The 17356-nt window shown below is 39.9% G+C and overlaps 2 protein-coding genes across 2 annotated transcripts; one reads left to right on the top strand and one right to left on the bottom strand.

The window, feature by feature from the left end:
- Positions 1 to 2352: 2352 nt before the first annotated feature.
- Positions 2353 to 7367, top strand: LOC147234589 (rhodopsin kinase GRK1-like). Its single transcript, XM_086145137.1, has 7 exons — positions 2353 to 3292; positions 3810 to 3937; positions 4635 to 4792; positions 4870 to 4953; positions 5063 to 5187; positions 5950 to 6151; positions 6249 to 7367. Exons 1-7 carry the CDS (start codon positions 2594 to 2596, stop codon positions 6536 to 6538), a joined length of 1686 nt encoding a protein of 561 aa, XP_086001263.1. The 5' UTR covers positions 2353 to 2593; the 3' UTR covers positions 6539 to 7367.
- On the bottom strand, positions 7364 to 10801 carry mettl21cb (methyltransferase 21C, AARS1 lysine b). Its single transcript, XM_086145138.1, has 5 exons — positions 10766 to 10801; positions 9905 to 10056; positions 9577 to 9731; positions 9387 to 9504; positions 7364 to 7758 (listed from the first exon to the last, which is right to left on the bottom strand). Exons 2-5 carry the CDS (start codon positions 10023 to 10025, stop codon positions 7364 to 7366), a joined length of 789 nt encoding a protein of 262 aa, XP_086001264.1. The 5' UTR covers positions 10026 to 10056; positions 10766 to 10801.
- Positions 10802 to 17356: the final 6555 nt, after the last annotated feature.

The raw sequence follows: 17356 nt of genomic DNA, 5'->3' as shown, positions 1-17356 counted from the left end.
TGCGCATAGTTTATGTTTCTCTGGAACGTGTACATTTCGAAGTCAGTTGATAATTCATATATTTCAAGCCCAAGAGCTTTTTTAATGGCACTCTTTTTCTTTTATAAAACTCTTAGGTGTGTTTCAAACTGGAACTACTATAACTCAGACAAACTTGCATCTTAAAATCAGCTGTGGTGACGTGAATTGATATGGTATTTGATGATATTTTAAGATGAATTACATTTTAAAACACTAAAAACCAAAGCACATTTAATCGGTCACTAGCCTGAAATAGTTTTATAGACTGAGCGGAACTATCACAAGTTAAAGTGGGTAGAATGTCCCTTTAAGAGTCCCAAAACTGCGGTACTTCAGAGGATCTTCCCAATGGATGTAAGTGTTGCGTTTGCTGCTGGCTGGTATTCAGGAGGAGTCTGACTTCAAACAAATATCAGAAACCTGACCACCCAGGAAAAAGTGTATATTTATAAGGTGAGAAAAATAATTGCTCGTTTAATTTTTTGCTTTAGCACTCCCCATGGCAGTGTTTTATTTGCATTGAAACTGTAGTTTCCAGCCTCGTTGCATTTTAATTCAAGAGAAGTGGATTTTCATGGTCTTGTGCTGACGCTTAATGTTGGGTTAATTAAATGTGTGAATGTTTTTGACATCAAGAGCCAACAAGGGTCAAAATGAGACGCAGTCTGCAGGCACTGGACACCAATATGAATGTATCGTCAGTATAAGGCTCATCGCCAGCAATGTAAGATTTTGCAGTTCTTTTAACCTTTTAGTTCAACAAGTAATATTGTGATAGCTTATACTCTCACTAAAAGGACAAATTTTGTCTGAATTTCTTCTATCTTGATGGCAGTTACTTTTTTTTTTGTATTTTAGAACCTTAAAAGCAACAGCAGTAACCCTTTAACTGGTCATTATGTATGCTGAATGTATGCTGACATAACACGCAGTAACTTGACAAAATTTAATGAGATTTCATTTTATGAAGCCCATTTGTAATTAGCTGAATTTGTTGACTTCAAGACCCTGGAACTTCTGGAATGGAGGTAAGTACAGTAGGTAGAGTCAGTATTATGGGTGGATTCGTAGGTTTTAAGCTCCTGAATTCTAAATCAGTTTGACTGTGCAGATAGACCGTAAAATTCCATAATTATTAGTTAATTGAAGACACGTCTTGTGAATACAACTGCTATAAATGATATGTTGCTGTTGCTGTTGCCTTCAAAACAGTGTGTCAGAGACTTTCCTCTCGCCATGTTCAGAAGCAGGATTCTTCATTACCTCAGTGGAACTTGGCCTGTGTTGATTTTGCAAAGAAGTGGCTGCTGTAAAGAGGTACTGGGCTGCCTTGGAGGCCCATTTCAAGCCATTCATACAAACTACCTGGCAAGGAAAGAATGGGAGAAGTATGGATGTTTGCAATTTGGTATAAAATGGAACTGCAACACAAAAATCCTTTTGTCCACAATAGTGGTGTAAATCAGCTGCTGGGCAAAGCTATTCTGTAAAAATGAAAAGATTAAACGCAGCCACAGAGTCAGCGGATCTGCTCAATGAAAGGCTGTGAAAAGCACCTTAAAAGGGGATTCCAAACAGTAAATGTTCCAGCTGCTGAGTTTAGAAGATCTCTGTCACGAGGGTGTTCAGGCAGGTGAACAAGGCATCACCATGTGGAGGTGGATGACTGTAGTACTAACACTTGTCTTCTCAGTGTTCTTGAGTGATCTAATTTTGGAATATTTCCTATCTATATTAAAAGAGGACTTTTTTTTTCTTCTGCTCTAGGCTCTGGTTGCTATCTGAGGTAACATCAAGATTTTTTAAAAATCTTGTTCAGAAGGAGGAAGCCGAGGAGAGGCTGAATTTGTTTAAAGATGTGTTCAGAGCAAATGGCGAGAGATGAAAAGGTTATTAAGAGGGAATCATTTACCGTGAATTCTGAATGAAACAAAACCTTTCTCAAATTAAAAACGCGTGTCTGAGTAACTGTCACATGTCTTAGCCTCCTGACTCAACCAAACTTGGTAAAAGCCCACTGAAAGCTGGGTAATTCTGAGACTCCTTTCACTTTTAGATAACGTTCTCAGCAAGCATTGACTTTTTGTTCCCTGTTAGCCCATGTTTATGGTTTTAGGATGAACATAAGTCTATATTTTATTTATACTTTTCTAGGACTCATCTAAGATCCAAAATAAAGACTGGCTTAACGTTTAAGACCTGTCTAAAATCTGGTTGTGAAATTGGCCCCTGCTGGCTGTCCTGTTCCAGTAGGTGCTTGCACACTTTGTCTGGGGCAGCAGGGTGTTAATGGATTACCAAAAGGTGTTGACTCAGGTGTGTGTAAGAGTGTGTGGTTGCCCCGTGTGAATGAGGGTGTTACAGTCCTGAAGGCGATATTGTTCAGTCTCCTGTCAACTTTTCTCTCTGCTGCTCCCCCTCTCAACACCCTGACCTATCATCTTCTGTTTCCTCACCCCCCCGCTTCCTGCATCTCCTGACTCCCTCCTGCTGCGCCGTTCTCTCTTTTTTCCTCTGATTTCTCTTCGCAATGTCTACCATTTCTGCCGCCTAACAGTCATCCATTCTCATCATGGATATTGGAGGCCTGACCACCGTGGTTGCAAACTCTGCCTACATCAATGCCCGCGGAAGCATTGATGGCTCTAATCCAGCGGCAGCACGAGATAAGAAGTACCATTCTCGTCTCAAACTGCCCCACATCACTGTGTGCGAGGGTCTGAGGGACACTCTGGATTTGGCCTTTGACATCGTCTGCATAGAACAGCCGATCGGCAAGCGCCTCTTTAGGGAATTCCTGGATGCAAATCAAGAATATCATGGAGCTTCCCGTCTGTGGAGAGACATCGAGGACTATGACCTTGCGGAGGACTCTGACAGGTCGAAGAAGGCCTCAAAGATTGTCCAGCGTTATATGGACTCCTCTGCCAAACATTTCTGCCCCTTCCTGTCTGAGGACATCATTGCTAAAGTGAAGGAGAGCCAGGAGGCTGTAGGGGATGATTTGTTTGCAGCAGCTCTGGCCACGACCATGGACTATTTAAGAGAGGCCCCTTACACTTTCTTTCTCGAGAGCATGTTCTTGAAGAGGTTCCTACAGTGGAAGTGGCTGGAGATGCAGCCCATGGATGCAGATTGGTTCCTGGACTTCCGTGTGCTTGGGAAAGGTGGGTTCGGGGAAGTTTCAGCGTGTCAAATGAAAGCCACTGGCAAACTATACGCCTGTAAGAAACTCAATAAGAAGAGGCTGAAGAAGAGGAAAGGCTATGAGGTGAGATGATAATATGGCCTCCCTTGATATGTTCCCACCTTGATAATTGATTTCTCTGTATTTAGTCAGACTATTTTCATTCCTATTTGGTAGCACATTTACATGTTTCCCTTTATTAAATCCAGTTGGAATAATGATTTCAGCTGTTATATGATTATCAAATGTGTTTTGCTAGATTTCTGTACCAGGGAAAAGTGATGGAGCTAATCATCTTTGTCCCTGCCTCAGTCTCGTTTGGTTTTAGCCTGCAGTATTAAACACTAAGACAGGGATAGAGTGATTACTGGCAGCTTTACAGAAAAGCCCCCCCCCCCCGAATGGAACTCCTTGGAACAGTTGTGTCTTGCCCTTGACTTGTCTAAGGTCACTCTTTCAATATGCTTTATTCTAAGTGATGTGAGCTTTATCACGTTTTTCACATTTTCAGAGTAAATGTCCTTATAATGTCACTTATTGTTGCCTTAAAAAATTCCTGTAAGCGTCTCAAGAATGTGTTTTTCCATTTTTTCTCCAATAGGGGGCGATGGTAGAGAAGAGGATTCTTGAGAAGGTTCACAGTCGCTTCATTGTATCATTGGCATATGCGTTCCAGACAAAAGAAGAGCTTTGTCTGGTCATGACCATCATGAACGGAGGAGATCTCAAGTAACTTGCCATTCTGAGACATTCTTGCATTGCAAAGAAATAACAGGAACAGATATGCTTATTGAGGAAACAGTTCCACTTTCTCATTACTTTTTTATAAGAATAAAAAGGTTCCTTCTTCACAGAATAAATTGACGGTCGGAATCTGAATCTCTTTAAAATCCACATTGTTGACAAAAAACTTCTCCCCAAAGTTGTGATAAGTTGTGTCGTAATACCCCAAATGTACGTCACTTCATCCAAAAATATTGCTGCTTTCATTCACATGGATTGTTGTGGAATTAACTCATGCTTGTCACAGCTGTATTTGCATGCACTTCATGTGTCCGACATTTGTGCAGTAGGATAAGGAGGGAAAGCAGCACGGCAGCACTCTCTCAGTGCTGCCACATCTGGGAGAGCAGTTGCTCATCTAGTTGCATGTAAACATGAGACCGTAAGCTCCTGAGTGTTTGAGTTACAGTCACAAAGCAGGATGCGAGAGCAGATGTGTGACCCGTGACATCTTAAAATGCACTTATTACAATCACAGGTCAATAGAGAATACTTGATCGCGGCTTACGCGTTATATTCGGGGTGTCTGAGCATTTTGTATTTCATAACGATTGTGTAAGAACGGCATAATGGCAATCGGTGTAATGGTTTGTGCTGAACGCAGATGATAAGCCTTATTAACACGCTCCTTCTCCTCTCAAAGGTACCATATCTATCTGGTTGATGAGAACAACCCTGGATTTGATGAACCCAGGGCCTGTTTTTACATCGCTCAGATCATCCAGGGGTTAGAGCACCTTCATCAGAAGAGGATCATCTACAGGGATCTGAAACCAGAAAATGTTCTACTAGATAATGATGGTAGTAATTTACACTGACTAACAATTACTAAAATCTATGAAGACGACAATGAAGATTTTTTCATGTCAATCCACCAGGTAATGTGCGTATATCTGACCTGGGTCTTGCTGTGGAGCTAAAAGAAGGCAAAACTATGACCAAAGGCTATGCCGGAACACCAGGTATTTCTGAGCAGTCGATCTGATTGTTGGCAATGTGTGAAGTTATACTTTGTGTTTTCACATTTGATGAGATTTTCTTTTGGCCATCGTTTGAATTTGATCCTCGCAGGGTACATGTCTCCAGAGATGTTGAAGGGGGAGAAGTATGACACTTCAGTGGACTATTTCACCTTGGGAGTGACTTTATATGAGTTCATGGCTGCCAAGAACCCTTTCAGAAACAGAGGAGAGAAGGTTTGTTGTACTTTTTAAAACCAGATAGTTATTTTAATGTTGTTGTTAGGGGTCATAAAAACATCCAGAAAAAATATATAAATGGTCAATGTGTTCCTCACACGAGTAAAAAAATATCGTAATTTTTAAGGTTGTGTATTTTTAACGTGATAACTTCTAAATGAATTGAGCCACATTATAAAACAACAATATCCTGACCTTTTTATAATATTTTTGTAATTAGAAAAAAATCATTAAAAAAAAAAGATACCCTTGACCTTCGTCATCCTGTATATGTATATATGGTATATTTGTACATTCATTTCTCATTGAGGTGTGATTTATTTATTTATTTGAACTTTCTCCCCCTAATTTCTAATATTTTGTTTGTATATCTCAAGGTAACATATTTGTGCTAATTTTGAGATTATTCACCTTCTCAACATAAGCTTTAAAAAGCAGGAATTCATTTTGTGCTCCACTGTACAAAGCCATGCTCCGGCCATTATTTGGCTATTTCCATAAAGCTGCAGGAAGAGATCTTTCATAAACAAGGAGAAAATTCACATAGACAGGATTTTTGCTTTGTACTATGAAGCATTATGGTGAAGATTTTTTTTCACCTTTAATTCTGACAGTAAATAGCAAACTCTTTCTTTCTACATGCACTTTTCAGGCAACGGCCCCTGGGAGGTTCTGTGACCATCTGCAGCAATGCAAATGCTTATAAACCGCATCCTGCTCGAAAGAAATGTAATGTTTTTTTTTTTTTTCCCTTTTCAGATTGACCGTGAAGAGATGAAGGAGCGTGTGTTGACACGCGAGGTCATCTACACGGAGAATTTCAGTGAGAATGCAAAATCCCTTTGTGGTGAGCTTTTGGCTAAGGATGTTGATAAGAGGATGGGTTTTAAGAATGGAAGCTGTGATGACCTCAGAGCACATCCTTTTTTCAGTGATATCAACTGGAGAAAACTGAACGCAGGTATGATCCCTCGTCCGGAAATTCTTTTCCTGATCTTTTCCTAAATATGCCTGACAGAATTTGGTAAGATTTTAACTGCATTTTTCCACCTCTCTAGGTATACTTCCTCCCCCTTTTGTACCTGACCCCAAAGTGGTGTATGCTAAAAGTCTGGACGACGTCGGCGCTTTTTCCTCGGTGAAGGGAGTCAACCTGGAGGATCCAGATAAGAGCTTTTTTGATGAATTTTCAACAGGTAATATTTCCATCCCATGGCAGGAGGAAATGATTGACATGGGAGTTTTTGGAGAGCTCAATGTTTGGGGTCCAGAAGGCAGCATCCCAAATGACCTTCGCAGAGAGTCCATACTAGAGCAGCCAAAGTCATCAACATGCTCCATATCTTAGTCATGAAACATCTGGAGAAGAAATCAGCCTGTACAGTGTATAGACGCTGGTGTTCATGAGAACATGACATGAAGACTCAAATACTCAGGTCAGTCTCTTCTGGACTTTCTGATGACAGAATAACAACAGTTGAGACTCTTCAACCTTTCCTGGTAGGAGCTGGAAAACAATAACAGAACGGAGTTGGATGTTCAACCTGGAATGGATGTTAGCATAGGTATAGGTTTTAAAAAATTGCATGTCATTTTACCCTCTGTAATCTTTTTTTTTTTTTGTTGCTTTGGTACCTGTCTTTGTGTGTATGCGGAGTCATTGCTATTCTCTTAGATTTCAGATGTTTACCACCATTAATCTTGTAAAGTGCTCCTATAATGCATGCTAAAACTGCACCATCTTTAGGAAGGTTTTTTTTTTCCTCTAGTTTTTACAAATCTTTTGCTAAATTGAATGCCGCTGTGGGAGTATGAAAAGCTGAAAGACAAGGATGCAAAGCTTTAAAAAACATTTTGCGTTTATTAAATCGTGAATCATTGGCTCTTTGCACATATCGTGAAGAGCAGAACACCTTAATACATATTGATGTAGGTTAGTAAGACAAACATAAACATAGGATAAAATATAATAAAAAACACTTGTTGATAAAATCAGGAATTACAAATGTATGAAGAGGACTGGCAAATATGTGAATAAAATATGTGAAATGGAAATCTGATTCAGCAAACTTCTTTTCTGCTCAACAAAGTTTTAACACTGTTGAGGAATGTCATGGAAACAGATGATCACCAGACTAATTTCTACGATGAGCATATGACATTATAACAACCACTATTTTGCCATAGCCTTATATATCCTCACCTCCTGCTGTGGGAGCACAGCAAGCAGGGTGGCCTTGAATCTGCTTGTAAATAGCTCTGTGAAGCTCACATCAGACTGAAATCGCACTTTGTTGGCCCACAGCAAGGTTGTTTGACTTCCCGGTCGGCAAAAGTAACACATTGTTTTTAGGAGTTCTTCGAGGCAGTTGTGGTGATAAACGACATCTGCTGCAAACACATAGTCGTACTGGAAGGATGAGCAGGGGAAGTCGCGCTCAAGGTCCTGACCCCAGGTGAGGGCAGTTGCCTGAGGGGTGTAGCGAGATCTTCCCTTGGTATTGCGCAGGAGGTTAAAGGTCAGATTAGGCAAGATGTCTGGCAGGTCTGTAGCTGTCACCCATGCACCTGGAAAAAAAATAGAGGTTAACAACAGATAATACAGAGAGATGACAGACTTATTCTCTCTCGTGGGGACTTGACAGTTTGCTCAGTATCTTCTGTTCATTTGGGAAAAATCATCAGTGGGGTTTGAGAAAATTGATGTATGTATAAATAAAGCAAAAAAACCAAAGTAATGTAATTTATTAAATATAACCCCCTGCTATGATGTGATTTTCTCCAGAAGACAAGATAAGAACATCAGCCCGTGTTTAATTCATCATCACATCAAAAACAGCAAAAATAAAAACAGGGCTTTTACAGAATTTGAAAATATTAGATAGTTGCTTTTGGAATGTTTACAACAATGCTTCACCTTCTGTGAATGATGGATACTTTCTAATTGTGGCTTTTTGAATTTTGATTCTTAACCTTTCAAGAGTTTCAAGCCATAACTATGATAGAACTTGCATATCTACTGGGACTTGAGGTGAAATTAATAACAATTGTTTGTTCCATGATCATCTGGCCAAGGCATATGCGGAGCATTACTAAGGGAGAAGTAAAAGAAACAAATTGAACCACTGTTAACTGTGTTCGTTCGAGGGTTTTCAATCATTTCTTTGTGAATGATTATAATTAGGCAAATTTGTATTTGTCCTCTTGACTGAGAAAAAGGATTACCTCCTGCTCGAAAACAGCTTGCATTAATTTTCTTTTTCAAGTGGAGTTGTGTTATTTCATGTATGATGAATGCACATAAAGGTTTCTGCTCTGAGGAAGCCTGAGGGGTAGGAACCTTTTGTTATTTGTAGCTATTGTTTTGTTAGCAGTGGAAGGTATTTGGTATGTGAGAATAATAAAAGTCCCCTGATGATAAACCCCTTTGTTTTTCTGTTTTTTTTTGTCTATATTTCGGAAAATATCAAATATCAGCCAGTCATTAAGAATATTAGTTGTGAAAATGATTTTTGTTCTTCAATTGCAAGCTGCATTTCATGTATCATTTTAAATTGTATCTTTACAGTAAAAAACAAAATAAAAAACAGCTTCCGACATAAACTTTACTGGATCCTTAAATATATAAACCATGTCGTTAGTAGTTTTTTTTTTTTAGCTTACAAATGTTAACATGCTAATGCATTTGCCCTCCTGACAGTTAAAAATTCAACTGTATGATATTATCATTTCAAGAGAATTTGTTCTGGCTGGTTAACCAACCCACATTATTCCAGCTCACAATGTCAAGTTAAGATAGTTTTATAATATGCGTTTAGATTTTCATTTCAAGTTGTGATTTAAGGCTTCTGTAAAAATGAAGTGTTTTTATATTTCTATCTTAAAATTGTAATTCCCTGCCTTGACTGATTATAGAAATTGAAAATAATGTGGAAGTGGAATATCATGTAACATTTATGCATGCACCCTCCCGTGACTTTTGTAACTTCAACTTATACTGTGTAATTAATTTGGAATTTGATTTTTTTAAGTATTGAAATGGCTTGAGAACATGAAAATAGTAATTTTAAGTATACTGAAATAATTTTGTTAAGTGAACTAAATATGTGTGCATTTGTGTTGATGCTGTTTGTTTCACACAGTGACACAAGAACTTCACGTGACATGAAAATCAACTCTTCTTGTGTCAAACATACCCAGAAGACTTGCCACGATTGAGACCAGACCAGTACCAGCTCCGATCTCCAACACCGCCTTGTCCTGCAGGTCCACCTGTTGTCGGTTGTTCTCCAAGAAACCGCACAAAGCGATGGCCTATGACACAAATGTTCCGGATAAGATCTGCAAATCCTGGACCGCATTTCCTCACCATCCAGTAGAACATACCCCTGGCCAGATCAGAGCGCCATATGAGTCCATAGACTCCCGGATGCTGATGTCATGTCCAGCAAAATAGAAGGACTCCTTCCCCAGGGCGTAGTAAACACTTGGCTCCCAGATGCTCCTCCTTTCCAGGGCCTCGCCTGCCATTACTCTGCAGTCTGTTGACATAACAGGAGTCCATTTCCAGGTCTGAAAATTCATGGCTCAGAAACTGAGAAATGTTCAGCCCTGAAATTTAACACTAGACTGGTGAGAGAAGAATAGATTACTGCAGAGGCACTTTGCACTTTGGAAATGATACACATAAATTTGACAAGAAGTCCAAATATACCCTCATCTGCAGTTCTGTGTTCCACCTGTAACTTTGCATCCTGATTGGCATCACTCTCCGCCTTCTCCCGTCCAAGGCTTTTTGGCTTGACAGCTTTACTGACTGCGGCCTGTCTCTCCATCAACACTTGTTACTGTGGAAAGCAAATGAGTCTGTTGATGTGTTAGTGTTGATTGAAGCATCGCAAGGGTGATGTCAAAAATGATGGCATTGACATCTTAATAGCTCCGCATTTTAGCATTATATTTCTTCTTTTTGAAGCTGGCTGTAATTTTTTTCGATTTATTCATCTTCCCCTAAAATATTTTTGCCCAAATTGATGTAATCAATCAATCTATCAAATACTAATAAATACAATGTTGCAATGAATATTTTTTGAAACATCTGGTAACAATAATGCTTTAGTGCCAAGGGTTATTGAATTTCAGTATATCATTGTTTGTTTTGCCTCAGCCCTGCCTCGATGGAGGATCCCTGACCTTATGTTTTGTGTGCTTGTATTTTGAGCTAAGCGAATGTTGGAATGGATGCAGGATGATTTAGTCCAGCAGTCACCCCAGCTCCTACTGGATTCCTGTTTTAGCCCTGAAACAATGCCGGTTAACCCTCTGCAGCCAAACTAGGCACAGACAGATACATATAGATTACTTTTGACTATTGATCTCCCATGGACATCTGCTATCTCTAAAAAAACACAAAAAATTTGAGCAAAACAATGATTGGTGTTGCACACCAAGATTGCAATGATTGTCAATTTAATGCTTTTTATCTTACAACAATAATGCATTACAAGTATAATTGCAGATTCATATTAACAATGTAGTTTTAGTCTGGGTCCTTCAAGATATGTTAAAAGCATACCTGTGTGAAGCAGTAGCCTTGAACCTCTTGTCTGTCCTGGATGGTGTGACAAACTTTCTGCTGTGTTCTTGTGTTTATAGAAGCAGAATCATCTTTGACCCACCCCTGAGAGAGGTTGGCAGCCAGAGATGCGAGGATGAGACAAAAGGACAGGGGGCTGAATAATTCTAATCCCCTTCGGCCTCCCTACTGCTTATTTCTCAAGTAGATATGCAAACAACGAACCATCACTTTATTTCTTCTATGGAAATGAGCTTTCGATCAATCCCAATCCATTCTGTAGACTTTAACATCACTGCCATCATGCAATATCGTTTTTGCATTTGACCTTTTGCATTTGACGCCTGCTAACTTAGCCATGCTGCCACAACAAACGTCATCTTTAATTAATATAGAATTACTTCAAAACTGAATCATCTGTGCAGCACAGATGGTGAGAGCTGGAAAACAGGGTGAGATGCCAGGGACACCTTGATAAAGACGGCGACGTCTGCCACAGGTTGGTCCATGTTTACAGTTTTCTCTGTCGGCTTCCTGCTAATTGACCATTTTCACTGCAGTCACTTAGACGAGTCAATGGTTAATTACAGATGTAATTACAACCAGTTAATTACAGCGCTGTAGTGTTACATGGTGACTTACTGTAATGGATGTGACACAGAAGCCAACAGGACACTAATTAAAGGAAATAATTACACTGGTGTTTACCTGCTTAGCTTACTTAATGGTAGCTGTTGCCTTTTTTTCTATCATAATTGTTGCCTTTATTTAACAATCAAGCCTATCACCTTCCCAAGAAAAGAAATATTCACAGCAATTAAGAGAAATAAAACCAGGTCAAATTCAGTTGCAAAAAAAACCCAACACAAAATGTTGACAAAACACACTATTAAACAAGCACAAGTAAAAGCTTTCAAATATCAGAGGGCTGTAAAAAAACAAATTTGAGGGTAGGCTGGAGGGGGTATTAATTTTAGGAATTAGTTTTGGCCATTTTAATCAGAACATTATATTTGTAATCTTTGCTGTTGCATTCAAAAGTTCCCATTTTCCTTTCTGCCCTACATTGTGGATGTCTCCTAAATTAGACCATGATATGCACTGGTAATGCCTCAAGCAATGAATTAAGATATATGTTTATTAAAACATTGCGTAATTAACGTTGGGCATTTATGGACTTAAACAACAAAGATAAAAAGAAGCATGATTGAACCAAATATGACTTGGTAGTTACATATCAGATTTCTGCTAAAAACCAACCAAAATCATACATGTATCACCCTTCAAAGATTTCTTTGGATGACCTTTTTTTTTTTTACAAATGGGTGAAATTTATTTGTTGTGTTTCACAGAACAATATAAAAATTCCCCTGTGAGCCATATACCTGCTGCTTTCATTTTCACTAGATTGCTGATAATAATTTTGATGTAGTATTGCTTGTGTATAGAACTGCAGTGGAGCCCTGCACCCCAACATGAAAAGCATAATGATTCACACAGATTAGGGCTGGTATGCATTTGCTCTATAAAAAGCTTTGGTCCATTGTTTACAATCTGTTTTTGTCCATTGGCTGAAGTGCAAAGTTTGCGACTCACCACAGAAACAGAGCCATTGGCTGAACCAAGGGTTTTGTAAGCCTGTCAGGCAGTGTAGGGCTTACACACACACACACACACACACACACACACACACACACACACACACATACACACACACACACACACACACACACACACACACACTTTGCAGTATGAAGCAAGAAAATGACTTGAACTGACAGATGGCAAACAGCACCTCTGAGTCATTGCCATTTAAACAGCATCTCTAATAAGTAGCGCAGGTATTAGGGGATTTCCATCTCGCATATTCTCCTCTCAAGGAATCTGGTCTGCTCTATTTCAATTCTCAATCCTGAATGATGAATGATACAGTGCTACAATTCATCGCATTTATTATATTAGTTACTCGTGTGATTGATTTGGCAGAGCATCCGTTTTGGAAAGAGATACCTGCTCACCGACAAGATTTGATTATGTATTGAATCTAAAAATATGAATGAGCCCCACAGCCATTGGATCTATCTTCCAAGTACTTTAGAAGCACATGCTAGCAGTGATCTCTTAAATCCAGCAAAATTCATTTTTCCAAGCAAGGGAACAATGGAGGGCCTATGGGGCTCACACACCTCAAAGATTGTATTTCTGAAAGTTAAACATTTATAATATGAGATAGATATGGCAGTGGATGCATGAGTGGAGGAGTCAGCAGTAATGTAGAGGGATACAAGTCATTACCTTAGAATTGCAAATCCACACCTCAGTGTCTAAGGGTCAGGAAAAGGTTGTGCAGTGAAAAATCGGTCACAGTGACAGTAACATGTGAGACCAAGCAGGCTCTACATGAGCTGTATGTGCAGTGCATGTATGTGAATACTTAATATGTGATAAACTTCTGTGATTTTAAAAGGTTGATAAAAACTGGAATGTAAGAGGGTTTGCCTTTTCATAAAATACACAGTCAGACTCATGAGCCTATAGGACTGTGTTAAAATGTGAGAGTTGATAAAAGCTCTTGTTGGTGGATGGCAGTTTTTATTTGTCTGCTTCCTCATCCTGCAAAATAAACCTCAGGGCTTCCATGCTTGGGAAGGTGAGCCCGAGGGTGGGCCCGGATGGGGGGGTCGGCTCTTTTGCACAATCTGATGGTTGTTGTCTCCTAAACACCCATCATATTAGATTTCAGCAGGTGGTCAGTTGGTTGTAACACATTTAACCTGCTAAGACCAGGCGTCATCGTGCATGGGCATCACATTTTCACTCAGTAATTTAACGCTTCACTGTTCCAAGAGACCGCATTAGAATGAGTTTTATATCTGTAAACAGGATTGATCAAAACCACCAAGTGTCATTCGCTAATTTCCCTCGGTCTTCCCCATTTGCTCCTTCCCCTTGGCGGTGTAAACCCTTGCATCTCGTCCGTCCGCCCCCTCCCTTGTTGGTGTATGTCAGCTCCAAGCCACCTGCCCGCGGCCTCCTGTTCCTGCCCAGCGTTCCTCCCTCGTCGCTGTGCGCCTCTTCCCTGGCCACCGGTGACCAGTCCGGGTTTCCCTCCCTCATTGGTGTAAAGCGACTCTTGCATGGCCACCCAACCAGCCTCCCCTAGTCTGTGTCAGTAGCGCCTTCAGGCTGGCCGGCTGGGAATCTCCTTTGTCGATGTACGCTAGCGGCCTTCGCCTGGTTGCCTGCTCCTGCCCTGCGTTCCCCCTACTTGGACTGCCTGCTCCCTCTAAACTTTCTGTTTCAAACCCAGTCTGTCTTGATGCGGAGTCCTGTGTCTGTGTGGGTCCTCCCATTAAAATCTGTAGCACTTATTTTATATTTACTGGCTTATAGGTAAACATGAGATGTTTAGAATAGAATGACTCAAAGTGCACTGTTCAGGCATGTTTACCTTCTACCTTAAATATACCCCAAATGCCGGAGTCTGCAAAAAAAGGTATATTCAGTAAAATTACCCAATCTTATGTATGCCCTTAACAACTAATGGCTTTGTGGTTAAAATGATGAATCAACTTTTTTTGTTTTCGCATGATCATTTTAAACTTTATATTAGAATATACGTGTAGATATACATGTATAGACAGGTTATATCTGTTGTTGGCATGATAGTATGCTAATGTTTTCAAAGTAAGTAAAAAAAAATAATTGCGAAGCAAGGCAGCTTTGCTGCTTTAAAAAAAGCAGACAGCCAGAGATAATTTACAATGTCATTTCTCAAACATGAAAGCAGATTGGAATTCAGTTGGGTCAGTAATAATAGAAGGACATGAATGTTTGAGGCTCCCTGCATGTGATGTTGTTGAACTTCTCACTTCCTGAGAATCAAATGTGACGCAGTTAAAAGCCAGTGGTGCAATATTCATACGTTTTAATATTTACAAACATTTCCACTCAGTCGACATGAGATGTTACTGGGCTCCGAAGACAGCCAATCAGCAAAGCCCTGGGAGAATCCATCCAAACTCATCTGGCCGTCAGTTTGACAGATTGTGGCAGATTAATGAGGTGCATTCATCTGGAAGCCATTCAAAGCATGACAAGGTAACAACCTAGTAACAGCATGATCCAAACACACTGGTTACATACACACACACCACCCAAACTGTGTAAGTCCACCAGGGTGCAACTTTTATCCAAATAAAGAGACACAAACACATCACTCCAGTTTCAGCATCCTGACAGCGGCTTTCAGTATGTTTGATGATTGATCAGGGACCTTTAAGGTTTCTCCCAGGTGTTTCCCCGACTTATCAGCACCGGATGAGGACAGAGACCCCTTAGGAAATCTTCTTCTGTCTGCTCCAGGGTCTCTGCTGAGATCTAGAGGGTATTTAGAGCGATCAATCCATGGAAAATTATTCAGCCCTTTGAAATCCTTCCTTGTGATATACTTTTATCAGATCTTTTTGTGATATTTTTCTGAGTTTCTGTTTCTTTTCATTCCCCATACATTTTTAATTCAATATATTTCTGTTGCTTAAGTATTTTTCTTTCATGTATCAAGGAATCCCCAGCTTTTATATTGAAATTAATGAATTGGTCGCCTCAACAATCCCTTAGGTAGAAGCCGCATTGTTGGGCCTTTCCCACAGCTGAGGTGATGTTGGCATTCCAGGTCAGGTCTTCTATCATTGTCACCCCCAAGAAGCTGAATTTTGAAGCCCTCCCTAATACCTCACTTCCAGTGTAGAGTGGAGTAGGGAGGGATTGACCTGACCTGCTGAAGCCTACAATCATCTCCTTGGTATTCCTGATGTCAAGGACCAAGTTGTGGTTCTCACCTCATGTCACCAGATGTTGCTCCTCACTTCTGTAGGCGGACTCATCATTGTTACACAAATGTCCACAAATTTGATGATGAGGCCGTTGGAGAGGGTGATGCAGCAGTGATATGTGTATTAAGAACTTTATCACAATATTCTAATTTTCTGAGACAGTCCTATATAGAAATGGGCTGAGCACACATGCTTGGGGGGCCCCGGTGTTGATGGTATGGGTGGACGAAATGTGCCTGCCACATCTCACATGATATGAGCGGTTTGTTTGGAAATCCATAATCTAAATGCGTATAGTGGTGTTCAATCCAAAGTGGTGTAGTTTGGATCAAAGAATGTTCGGCCTGATTGTATTGAAAGCTAACTGAAATGAAACGAAGAGCAGCTGATCACATGTGTTTTTCTGCTCTAGGTGCTGAAGAAGATTGTAGCGCATGATACATATAGCGTCCTCTGTTAACTTGTTCTCCCTGTATGCAAATTGCTCTGCGTCCAGTGTCCGTGATATTGTTGCCTTGATGATCTTGATGACCAGCTTCTTCAGGCATTTGGCTGATATGGGGGTGAATGCCACAGGTTGTGAAAATGTGAATGTGAAATGTGAAAATGTGCTATTCAAATCAAGTTGATCATAGTTTTTAAGTATCCACAGAATCCTTTTTGGATTTGCTGAAATAGAGAGTAACAGGGAAAGATCTGGCAGTTGACCTGTGATAAATCACACCATTACGTCTTCATTAACTCTAAACTTGACTAACTATTTGACAAAGATAGAGGAAACTCTTGCCCTGTTTGGGCCTTAAATCCACTATAGTCTTACCCTTTTGTACCTCACCGGGGCTATATCCCCACCCTGTGGAAAAAAGCTTGCATCACATCTTTCTCCCCTCAAATGAAATATTTCGAAAGAAAAGAGGTATTTCAAAAACTGTGAGATTTATTCTATCTAAAAAAAAGGGGATGATTAGGCTTTAGCAAGTTTATATTCCCTCTATGTCCGTGGGAATTTTCTACATTTTGTATTTAAAGACAGGTGAGTCAGTAACTACAAGTAACAGTAACTACAAGAATGTGTACAACTTTTGATGTTTCCCACTAATAGTAAGAATGTCTTTAGTGATTTTGTATTTGGTCCTCCAAAAGATAATTAATTAGGCTGTTTTTAATCAATCATTGTAGTCAATCAAGTTTAGTTTTAGAACATCATTTTTTTAAAATCATTTTTAGGATTTTAGGGTGTAATCAGTGATGTTTTTACTAACTGTTTAAAAATGTTAAGATTATGACTATTCTTATGCAATGCAGTACAACATTAATGAATGAATAGGTACTGTTCACATTTTAATTGATTAAAACCATTTATTTACCTCTTTATTCATTTTCTATGTTGCATGTCCTGCAGACTGGGGTGTTGGAGGTTCGGCCTTTCACACCCAACATTGGCCGAGTGGCGAGTTCATCTTGGTATTGTTGCCAGTCGATTACAGGGCCACATATAGAGACAAAATAACCTCTCTCTCTTGTTCTTGTCTGCGCACTTTAGGGTCTCCAATTAACCTACCGCACGTTTTCAGACTGTGGGGGGAAACCGGAGGAAACCCATGCAGACACGGGAAGAATATGCAAACTCCAAACAAAAAAGGCCCCTTGTTGGAATTGAACCGGGGACTATTTGCTGTGAGGCGGAAGCGTTAGGCACTTTGTCCACGTGCTGGCCACATTAAATGTAACACATTTCAGTTAAAACTAGTGTCAA

Source organism: Fistularia commersonii, chromosome 4 (assembly GCF_037954325.1).
Source record: "Fistularia commersonii isolate RoL2024-O1a breed Wild chromosome 4, RoL_Fcom_v1.0, whole genome shotgun sequence".
Classification (NCBI taxonomy): Eukaryota; Metazoa; Chordata; class Actinopteri; order Syngnathiformes; family Fistulariidae; genus Fistularia; species Fistularia commersonii.
This window is presented reverse-complemented; position numbering and strand designations above follow the sequence as displayed.

What these genes read in the sequence shown, in the direction of transcription:
- mettl21cb (XM_086145138.1), bottom strand. Translation starts at nt 10,025, where the DNA reads ATGGAGAGACAGGCCGCAGTCAGTAAAGCTGTCAAGCCAAAAAGCCTT. An exon ending in ACACAGAACTGCAGATGAGG is followed by an intron (nt 9,732 to 9,904) that starts GTATATTTGGAC and finishes TTATGTCAACAG; the next exon opens with ACTGCAGAGTAATGGCAGGC. An exon ending in AATCGTGGCAAGTCTTCTGG is followed by an intron (nt 7,759 to 9,386) that starts GTATGTTTGACA and finishes TTTTTTTTCCAG; the next exon opens with GTGCATGGGTGACAGCTACA.
- LOC147234589 (XM_086145137.1), top strand. Translation starts at nt 2,594, where the DNA reads ATGGATATTGGAGGCCTGACCACCGTGGTTGCAAACTCTGCCTACATC. An exon ending in AGAAGAGGAAAGGCTATGAG is followed by an intron (nt 3,293 to 3,809) that starts GTGAGATGATAA and finishes TTTCTCCAATAG; the next exon opens with GGGGCGATGGTAGAGAAGAG. An exon ending in ATGAACGGAGGAGATCTCAA is followed by an intron (nt 3,938 to 4,634) that starts GTAACTTGCCAT and finishes CTCCTCTCAAAG; the next exon opens with GTACCATATCTATCTGGTTG.